The following is an 11,309-nucleotide window of genomic DNA, read 5'->3' on the forward strand; positions in this document are numbered from 1 at the left end:
ATTATTCCTGTTATGCTACATACCAGAAGTTAACAATGTCAAAAAGATATTGGTAGCAACAAGCTTCCCATTCAGCATAGTCCAAGTCTTGCATGAAGGAAGAGGCTTAAAAACACAGATCTTTTTTAGGAGAGTTAGAATCTGGAAGCTTCTGGGATGTATTAGACTGTCCTAGTTGTGATGCCACCCAGAAAGTGAAACTGCGTCCAAGTATTGTGCAAATGAAATGGAGGGTGCTATTAAAAAATGTATGTGGGGGGGAGGGAGAGGGGAGGAGGGAAAGCAGATTCTTAGTTGATAAAAATCACCATAGCAATAGTGATCTATGTAGACTGTTCTAAACAACTGGAGAGAGAGACTTGTGTAGGCTTACAATATCTAGGTTTTGAAACTCAGAGTTAACAGTACTAGTTTAAATGTGCTCTTTCACACATGAAGAATACTCCAATAACATTGTAGAACAGGGTTTTTTAAAAAGACAGATCTACAAAGTTAAAGCATAGTAGAGGCATTCCAAAATGTGATGTGAAATGAGCTTGAGCACCTTCTCAGATGTGTAGTATGCTCAGTTCCTGTGGATATGAGAAAGGTGGCCGAATTTAGACTCTGCAGTTTCAGTCTTGCTCCTTTTGAAGTTGTTTTTTGTTTGACCATTTATTTCAATGGGTGGAGGATCAAAATCAGTGAGTTAGTCTTCTGTGAAACACATGCTAGATGCAATGCCATAGTAATAATTTAAAACCAAAATCTTCTGTGGAAAAAAAGAAAACCATTAACAAAAAATTAATCAGAGCAGTTTGAAGAGTGGAGTAAATATCATGGGACAGTAGGGCTGAAAGGGACCTCACAAGGTCATCTATTCCAGCTTTCTGCTCCGAAGCAGAATTGTCCATGACTAAACCATCCCTACCAAGTGTCTGTCCACCTGCTCTTGAAAGATTCCAAGAAAAGTAGCCTGTTCTACTGGTTGACCACCTTCATAGCTAAAAAGTTCCTTCCACTCTCCCTCCTAAATTTCCTCTATAATTGTTCTTCCATTATTTGAAAATTTATCAAAGCCCTGCCCCCCCCAGTCTTCTCTTCTCCACACTGAATAAAAACTAGATCTTTCATCCTGTCCTCAAAAATCTTGCCTCCCAGACTACTAATATTTTTTTGTTGCTCTGCTCTGGACTCTTTCTAATCTGTCCACATCCTTTTTGAATTGTGGGGCCCAAAACTAGACACAAGTACTCCAGGTGAGGGTCACTCCAGAATCAGTTCCCTTGATTTGCAAGTGACACTCTTGTTGATACAACCTAGTGTTGGCTGTTTTTGCAAAAAAGAATATCGTGTTGGCTAATATTCAGTTTGTAGTCCATTTTAACCCCTGCATCGTTTTCTGCAATACTGCAGCCTAACCAATCATTGCTCAGTTTGTATTTGTGAATGCAATTATTCTCTCCCAAATGTAAAACTTTCAACTTTTTGAATCTCATCTGGTCTATTGCAGACCATTTTCCCAGTCTATTTAGGTCATGCTGAATCTTATCCCTGCCTTTCTGAATGTCTGCAACTCCACCCAACTTAATGTCATCCACAAATTTGCTAAGCATTTATTCCATCCCATCATTCAGATCATGAATGAAGATGTTGAACAGTACTGGACCCAGGACAGTCCCCTGGGGAGCCTCACTTGATGTCTTCTCCCAACTAAATATTGAGCCATTGGTGACTACTCATTGAGCACAATGATCCAACCAGTTATGTATCCATCTTACAGTACTTTTATTTCATTTGTATTTCTTTAGCTTGTTAATGAGAATGTTGTGAAAGATGGTGTCAAAACCTTGTTAAACTGAAGGTATATTACATCCACTACTTTTTCCCCATCCACTGGGTGAGTCAGCATATCATAGAAGCAGATTAGAGTGGTCAGGCCTGACTTGCTCTTGTTGAATCCATGTTGGTTGTTCCTGATCACCTTGTTTTCTAGGTGCTTCACAGTAGACTCCTTGAGTACCTGCTCCAGGTATGAAGGTGGGGCTAATTGATCTGTAATTGTCCAGATCTTCCTTCTTTCTTTTCTTAAATATGGGCACTATATTTGCCCTTTCCCTATCTGGCACCTCACCCAACCTCCACAAGTTCTCAAAGAGGCTAGCTAATGGTTCTGAAATTCTTAGCCAGTTTCTTCAGTACCTTACATGTCATCTTGTTAACTTGAGAGTAAAGAAGCCAAAATTAAACAACAAGAAAAAGAGAGAACCTGGGGATGGACAGGTGCACCCGAGCGGGGAGCCTGGAAATCTTAATATAATATCCCAGGCTTGCTTTAGGAACCTAGATGAATCGGGGATTTTGTCTAGAACCCACGGGCTACAGCATTCTCACTTGAATGAGCTGACAAGAACCTTCAGTCTGAGGATCTGCATTAATAATACTTCTTTCTCAGAAGTATCCAGGCAGGATGTACTGTCAACCATTGTTGTCTTGGCAGCTAGCCCATCAAAACATTTTTCAGGTGTCTCCAATTTAAGCATTTCTTTCTGCTTCAATGAATTCCCAGTCCGTATGCATATTTTTACATATACAAAATAATAAAAAGGATGCCCGGCCATACATTATGCTATTTTTTTTATATATTTGAAAAAAGTACAGCAGTGGAATGAAATAAACCTCTTACCAGCAAACCTAACAGGTCAAACATTTAAATCCCACTTCCCTTCCAGCAGTTCTCCACCCTTATATTTCCTTCCTTCCGAAAGCTGTTTTCAAGTGCCAGGTGGGGTGGAAGGGAAGATGGGCTTTGCTGCTGTGTAACTTCATAAGAGCCTTTAGAAATGATTTTATCACATTTCAGGTGAAAGCCTTTTTTGGCATTATCCATGGCATGCTTGAAAGAAAGCACTGACACATCATGTTTGAAATGATTGTCCAGGCCATATCTTTATTGTGGCACAAATAAAAGTACTGCACAAATAAAAATTCCAGAAGGGCAGAAATTCTGTAGCTTATCATCAAATATGAAGGAGAGCAGAAAAAAATATTAGTTCTCACTGAAAACTTCACAAGGATATATAATAAGGATGAATTAGTCAATATTTGTACAGTGGTTTGGGCATACAGAGCTAACTTCTTCAATGACGTAAATTGGTATAATTCCACAAAATTCAATGGAATTACATCCACTGCTTCCAGTGAGCAGTTTTGGCTATGAAATGTACCATGTAAATGTGAAGTATTACTTTTATGAATCTTTGGAAGCTAACGAATATTTAGTCTACAGAGAGAAAAAGCAAAGCAGTCTTCATCCCTGTCTAGCCAGTCAAAAGATGAGTTCCAAAACTGTAACGATGCAGTCCAAAAGTTACTGCTCCCCCAAAACACTAACTACATTGTATGCCACATCTGCCACAATAGTACAGAGTCCCAGAGGAAGATGGAAGATGGCTGTTGCAATAGGTATTGCTTTGACTTTTGGCATTGGTACTTAAGGCACCAATGCCTCACCTTGATACCTATGTTTATAAAATGTGTGTGTCTACCCTGTGCTTGCAAGGACAGGAATTTAGCTTTATTGCTCAGGCAGATAAAAAGAAACTTTACATTTGTTTTTACGTCAGTTAAAATTATCTTTTACCTCACAAAGTTCTTCTAGGTCTAAATCTCTCCCTCTTCCGATTTTTCATTGTTCAGTGTGTTCTGTTTCTACAGTTCCTTCAGTACATCTACAGAGCAGGTCAGGCCTTTATTATTATTATTTTTTAATGTTGAATCTGGTGCATCCAGACCACTTCCATCTCCCACAGGAAAATATTACTCATTTTTAATTACTGTAGCCCTAAGACTAATTTAGTTCAATTTTTTACTGGCTACATGTTGGTATTGTTAAGGTTTATGACCCAATGATTTACAAGCCATGATACTTATGAATTTAAATTAGTTGTATTGATTGTTTAATTGGGTCTGAGGACATGAGTGTAACATTAGACCACCAAACTGGCTGATGGTGGTAATACAGCTATGTTGATAATTCATCTTTTTTATTAGGTCCATCGTTCAAGAATGCTTTTAAAGTGGCTTTCCAAAAATAAATTATGTTTTATATACTTTCACTAATATTCAAATTGGTCAAAATAACTTAATGTTTTAAGTCTTGTTTTAATGATGAAATAAATATCAGCGTGCCATTAAAGGAAAGAGCTTCTGGTTTAGGACAAGTGTTTGGAAGCTTCAGCCTGTTATGTGGTGCACAAGACCTGATTTTTCAAAGTTGGTGAGTACCTGCAACTCACCTTAGCTTCACTTGGAGTTATGGGTGCTCAGTATTGCTGAGAATCTGACTTCTACCTTCCATATACTTCAGTTTTCTTATTACTCAAGTTGGGGGACGAAGTGCAGGTACTAAGGAAGCATGGTTGACAGCCCAGAGGTTGCAAGTTCATGGTCACAGTAGAATGCACGGCCCTGTCATTGTCCAGGGAATCTGTGAATTCTGCTAAAGACTTTGTCACCCAAGGAAATGAAAAAGAAGTTTGTTTGTTTGTAATATAGGCACTACGGTACCCAGAGCTGACCCTAGGGGTGTGTGGGGCCTGGGGCACTGCCTGTGGAGGGGGTGGCAAGGAACTGCGGATCGGGAGGGCGGTGAGCAGCCAGTGTGCAAAGCTGGCGGCGTGTGGTGGCCATGCAGAGTAATGGCATCCTTGGCACCTGCCAGTGGCGCTGTCCACGTGGCCTGTATGGCACTGTCCACAGGGCCCCCCAAAGCATGGGGCCCGGGGTGGTAGCCCCAATTTGCTCCCCCCAACAGATGGCTCTGATGATACCATTCTTTATATTTGTTCCTATTTAATATTTGCAGCCCTGGAATGTTCTAACAGTTACCTAGAACTTGCTGAGTGCTTTGAGATCCTGTAGTGAAAGGTGCTGTATCTTCCCAGCACCCAGCCTGAGCATCTTGCTAGGCACAGGGGTCTCAACATTGAAAATAGGGGGAGTACTTAGACATAGACCTACTTCACAGAAACTACTACAACCCTTCTGGCTCCTGCATCTCATTAGGATAAGGAGAACTAATCTGAAGGATACCACTGCATATTAAACAACAGGTTAGGTCGCCTCATGTATCCCCAACCCCCTTGTCCTGCTATTTGGAAAGATACTGTAGCCATGCTCTCCAAATTCCACCATACTTAACACAGAGAATCAGCTCTGGTTCCACTACAAAGGGACTCTACATGCTAATGAAGGCAGAGTGGTATGTATAATGCACAGGCCCCATCCAGAAAACCTCTCAGACTGTATGTTAGTAACAGCTGAAGATTCCATCTTTGTTTTTCAGTGTACCCGAACATGGGTATCTGTATGCTTTACATTTATTCTTCCTTACATCTATATTAATAATAGTCTGCTTTTAACAACCATTTCTTGTTTGGGGGAAAAGGCCCTGTAAAACAACATTCAGAAGAAGCAAGTACAGATATGTTTTATGTTTTCAGCCCATCTAAAAAACAGGTTTGCTAGCTTTCATGGTTTTACTGACAAATAGCAGTAACGTGACAAGAACAGATAGCAAAAATACAAGCGAAAAGCGTTCAATCACAACAAAACTTCAACAGTTATAAGCCACTACTGCTGGCTAATGCAGTACCTTTAATGCGTCCTTAGTGTCTGGGTACTACAGTATAAAGCTGTGCACCTTGTCACTTTCTATTACCCAAACATGAAACTTGTTCTGCACAGTGTTGGCATGGAGCATTTCCTGTTACATTAATGGTGGTACAGAATTCTTGACCTTCAAAGTAATTAGCACTTTCAATGTGTTTTCCAACGTCCTGATTGCAGCTGTCTTACATGGGCATCATACTTTTCACAAAACATTGATTTTTTTTTTTCATTTAAAATCCCTTAATCACCAATTTCCCTATAAGAAAAGAAAAATAAAGTTACAGGCACATAAATCCACAAAAGTTACTACTTGGGATGCAAGTACCTGATTATACATAAACTATACCAGCTAGCTTGGTGACTTGATGACAGCATTAGCAGTGGTTCTCAACCTTTTTAGGCTCAAGGTACACTCTCTTAGATTCAGGGCACCCCTTGAAAAATGCCAGCTTTTAGCTTCACTTGTTTTTTGATTATGGAAAAATAATAGACTACCTTTTCTGTTCCAAAGAACTCAGAAAGACCATAGCAGGGCAGAATGCTTCTGACTCTGTGAATTCTGATTGGAAATCTTCGGGTTTCTTGTGAATCACGTGTAACTGTTTGCATATTTAACGATGCTAATTTTGTGCATTAGTTTTAAAAAGATTTCATGTCACCTCCCAGCTGTTGTGGCACCCTGGTTGAGAATCACTAGCTTAAGCTCCTATCATCTCTGGGCTCAGAAACCCAGCATAGGCCTTTAGACTAAGGAAGGATAGTTTTGCTTGTGAAATGTTCTCTAGGCAAAGGCTAAACTTACCAGATCCATAAATTAGATACAAAAGCCCATAGCTTCTCCCAAGCCTCTCAACCAGTTGACCTAACATAGCTGAGACCTACCAGTTTCCTATAGCCAACAGTATACAAAGGAGCAAAGGGACCAGCATCATATCTGTCTGGTCTGCTTTTGACTACCCCAGCCTGAATAATTAGGTGCTGATTTACAGCTGGATCAGTGAGACTGGCCTTCGGCATAAGCCCAGAGCAGGCTCATGACTGTAACTATACCAAGATGTCTTGACCACTTTGCTGCCATGCTTAACAAATCCATTATCTGTTGAAATCCAGGTGTGAAAGCATGGGTCAGAATTGTAAGCTTGTGGGAGGGGAAATACTCAAGCAGTTTCTCTAGGTAATGCTTATGGCTGGCTTAAAAGCTATGTGACTTGGCTGTAGAGGGAGTTTACAGTCTCCATATCTGGATAATTCAATTTTCATTTCAATTTCCATGAAGTTTGGTTCTAGGAATTCTGTAACCAAATCCACTGGTTATGAATTTTGTGTTCAGTGCTAGTTCGGAGAAAGAGTTGCTTTATTTTTTTTTGAAACAGCTACATACTTTTTGAGTTATGAGAACAGCTGTTTTTAGACAAAGTATTAATTGGCCATGCTTTCAGTTTATTGGTATAAAGAGGGTCATGTGATGGCCAAAAAATGGACGCAGTTTTACTCAGCTACCACGAGTCCATAAACAGCGAGGCGTGGAGGATGGGGAAAGAAAGACCAGAGGGAGTCACAGCAATCCAAAATCGGTATTGCATTAGATATTCCATTGCCATAGCAGCTCCTCTCAGAAGTTACTTCCGGCAGAAGTCTAATGGAGCCATGATGAGAGTTAAATCTAACTTTCCTGATAGGATCCTAATGAGGATAGAAATGGAAACTCAACTGTCCTCTGCCCCACTGAGCACAGAAGACAGTAATTTCCCATGTTTACTGTACTTGGCGCACAAGCTAGAAATCCCTCTTATGACTCAGTAGTACATCCTTCCTTGTGACTAAGGAGTTGCTTTGGTTTTAAAACTGATAAAGTTAATTCATTCCAATACTTTAATTGTTTCACTAGGTCTTAATTTTTTTTACTCCCAGACTCCAGGAAAGCAGTCCTGTAGTGGCATATTTTACCTTATACAGCAATTTAACACCTTAAGTAGACACCTGGTTTGTTTAAATACATTTTAAAACCTGAATAAGAATCATCCCTACTGGACTATATTTTAAGTTGCATGGTAAATGCAGATGTAAAAATGGAAAAATATTCTAAGCATTTATCCAAAATGTATATAAATTAATGCACCAGTAAATATATTTTAAAGATCTATATTGCTACAACATAAAACAATCAGAAGCAAGACTTTCACAATGAAGGGTAAATAGCAATGATTCATGTCATCCTAGGCACATTTGAGGTTCCTCCATTTGCTACTTTTGGCAGCTATTCTATTGCACTTACATTTTGCCTATACTGTATCATACTTCATTGTGAATGCCTTTGCTCTCATTATTTAATGTCAGTCTCATTGTGGGAATTGCTAGATTTGTTTAGAATGTTTTTTCCTTATGCTCAGGACACACTTTGTATTCTATAACAGCATTCATTTTGTTATATTTAATTTCTAAAAAGCATATAATATAGAAAGGAACAGTGCCTTTCTATTTTACCTTTAATGGCATCTCTGAACATTTATGGGTCATCTCTTTGCATCTTCTCTGCATTCATAATCTACATTGAAGTAGCTAGGGAGTAGTACAATTAATCTAACCTTGTATTTTCTTTTTTATATTTTATCATAACAAATATATTTTGATAGGACATAGAATCATTAGAAAAGCATTATGGAAACAAGATTGCCTTGCTCTCTGCAGCATTATATATTTATTCTTCCAGTTGGTTTGGAGAGCATTGACTCCTCTCATTCCACTCAGTCATTCATATTTGCCTCAATGGTGCCAAATAATACCACCCCAGTATGTGTAATACCGCTAAATGTTTATTGTAAAAAAAGGAATTTAGCAAAAATGTTTTGAAACTATTAAGAAATGCAGATTTTTCACTCAAATTGTCCTTGATAACCCAGTACCATCCATTCTGTTAAGTAGTAAAAGAGTAATAATTTAATCAAATATGTCTTTAAAAGCAGAAGTACATCAGCTTACTCCCAGAAGGGAGCATATCTACATATGCATTAATGCACTTTTCCTAATGCATATTAAATATAGTACCTCCAGTGTAAGGTATTAAATAAGGGTGCCTATACACAAGCAGGGAGGCTACTCCTACACGCTAATTACAGTGCATTGGAGCAGACTCAATTAATCGAGTCTGCTGGAGTGTAGTAATTACCATGCTGCAGCAGCAGCCTCTATCATCTTGTGTATCAACGTCCCCACACTTCAAAATGATGGCAGGGGTGCTTTATCTAATGGTGGCACCCCTGCTTTAGATATCAGTGAGCTTTGGATAAAGTGCTCCTGCCAACATTTTGAAGTGCAGGGATGCTGATACATGAGCCATGCTGGGTACTTTAATTAAAAGTGGTTAATTAAAGTGCCCCCCCCCCATACACCCGAAAAGCACATGTATAAACACCCCAAATGTGCATTAGGCTGCCCTAATATGCAGTAGTGAAAGCACATGCTTTTTTTTATTGAAGCTTAATGTGCAGTAGCCTATTACTGCACATTAGTGTATTTGCACAGTTTTTATGCAGTGCTGTAATGTGCAGTAAAATAGGCTACTGCGTATTAAAGTGCACATGTAGATGTGCCCAGACTACCTCTGTTGGCTTAGAATCCTGTTTTTAAAAGTCTCTGAAATTGATTCAAAGGCATTAGTTTAGAACTATATTATAATCTTATGTTACAGTTTACCCAAAAGAAAGGAATTGGTAAATGAAAAGAAAAATATCTTTGTTGTTAATGCAGGACTGTGAGACGAAATAACCAATGCAATGACTAACTAGTATTAATGATACCCTATTTTTTTCAGAGAATATTTAAGTTATCCATAACAGAGTTCTGAACAAACTTTCACCATAACCTTCACTTTTCCTTTCTGGAACCAGAAGTCACTGCTTCTTTGAAAGCGAGATCTGCTTGAAGTCCGCTGTTCTGTGAAAAGTACAGCCAACTTGATAAGTGACCAGATTCTGGGCATGGTTTTGAATTAAAAAGTTAAAAAAAAGAAAAAAAAAAGCTTACGAAAAGCAATCTGTGTCCTCCCCATGCTCAGTCCCATTTTCCTTTTAATTGATTTTGCCAAATTCATCCCTGGTTTAACACCATCAAAGTCAATGGAGTTACTCTCAGAATGAATTGGGCCACTGATATATTTTGATTCAATTCAACCTGATATTTGGGGAACCATTTCCATTTAATGCCCCAAGAAGAAGGTAGATGCACTACTCTGGTTATTACATTATTGTATTAATAAAATGCTTCTGTCAAACAAGCAACAGCAGTGCTTCATTAATAATGTTGTTTACACAGAGCAAGTTTAATGGGAAATCTGTCTGTCCCTGGGCATCTCTTTAACTTTGAGCAAAATCTTGTTCTATTGTTTGCAAAACAGAAGAAAATGGATTGGGTTTACATATTGAGCAGTTATTCAGAACGAAAAGACTTACATATCATAACCACCAAAAACAGAGGTGTTTTCAGAAGACTGTATCCATCTTCTTATTTTTCTCAATTATGAAACCATATCATAAATGAGTAAATCAAGTGTGATGTACTGCTCTAGATGACTTGCATTACTGAATTCAACATTTTTTCATGGCAATGCTATTTCTACAAAACTCTTAATTTTAAATACCTATTTCTGTTTAATGTGTTAACATTTCCATTTCAGGATCTTTTACTTTGTATTCATTACTTCACCCACCAATAAGTTACTGTCTGTTTTTATTTCCAGGGCCGATGTGTTAACTTCACCCGAGTTCAAAGTCAGTAAAGAAGGCTACAAGAATGAAATACTGCCACATTACCACTTTTCTACCTGCCAAAGACAACTGAGGATTACCTTGAATTTCTTGGATTAACTTCAGATTCTCAGCTCAGAAGGATTCTTCCACAAGCCAGTATTACCATACCAATGTTTTTCTACGTTACATTAACACTCTGTGATTTGTAACAGTGACATGAAGAGGAGCATTGACTTGCATGCCTGTAATTTGAAAGAGTCCAGTATGCATGTGTGGGGAGAGGAAAAAACAACCAAAGATGATCATTTAAAAAAAAAAAAAAAAAAAGACTTCCAGTTCTCAGGACACAATATGCTTTTAGCCGAGATATGATGTCTCTCAGATGCAAAGACAGCATTTGTTATTTAAATAGGGACTATTAGCCATAGGCAGAGGATAAAAATTCCCACCAGGCTAAGCAAATGCAAAAGTTCGTTGCCTTACAGCGATGTCAGATCACAAAATCTTTCTGAGTACCCCATCGCACTGTGCCTTACGGGAACCTTCTGACTGGAAATCTTGTCATTCTAACGCTGAAAAGTGCACACGCATGACAAAATGTAGACAGGGTGCCTCAAGGTATTGGTAGCAAGCAAGACTTTGCCCTTTAGTTTTTCGAGACACCTTTCTTTCATTATGCACCCAGGACAGGAAGAAAATTAATAGAGCGTTATTCTATAGGAAGACAGCCTGTAACCAGAGATCTTGAGCAGAGTTTGAGGGACTGATGCTTCAAGACCTTGACACTGTGGCTGGTGGTTTTTTCCCCTTTCCTGCATTCAGAGTTCAGTAGCGCATAAAACATCATCATCTATAAACATACCTAGCAGTTCTAGGCTTATGTATTTTTTTTTTTTTTTTTTTTTTTTTTTA

The 11,309-nt window shown here is 38.6% G+C and overlaps 1 protein-coding gene across 2 annotated transcripts in view; it reads left to right on the top strand.

The window, feature by feature from the left end:
- The window catches only part of ANTXR2 (anthrax toxin receptor 2), a 237,466-nt gene extending 226,168 nt beyond the window's left edge, over positions 1-11,298 (top strand). For both annotated transcript variants that reach the window (XM_019516734.1, XM_019516735.1), the window contains one exon: positions 10,388-11,298. In XM_019516734.1, the coding sequence (XP_019372279.1) occupies positions 10,388-10,426 (39 nt within the window). In that variant the 3' untranslated portion in view covers positions 10,427-11,298. The remainder of the gene's footprint in view (positions 1-10,387) is intronic.
- The last annotated feature ends 11 nt before the right edge of the window (positions 11,299-11,309 follow it).

The sequence above is a fragment of the Gavialis gangeticus genome, unplaced genomic scaffold (assembly GCF_001723915.1).
Source record: "Gavialis gangeticus isolate Ggan-Ray unplaced genomic scaffold, GavGan_comp1, whole genome shotgun sequence".
Taxonomy (NCBI): Eukaryota; Metazoa; Chordata; order Crocodylia; family Gavialidae; genus Gavialis; species Gavialis gangeticus.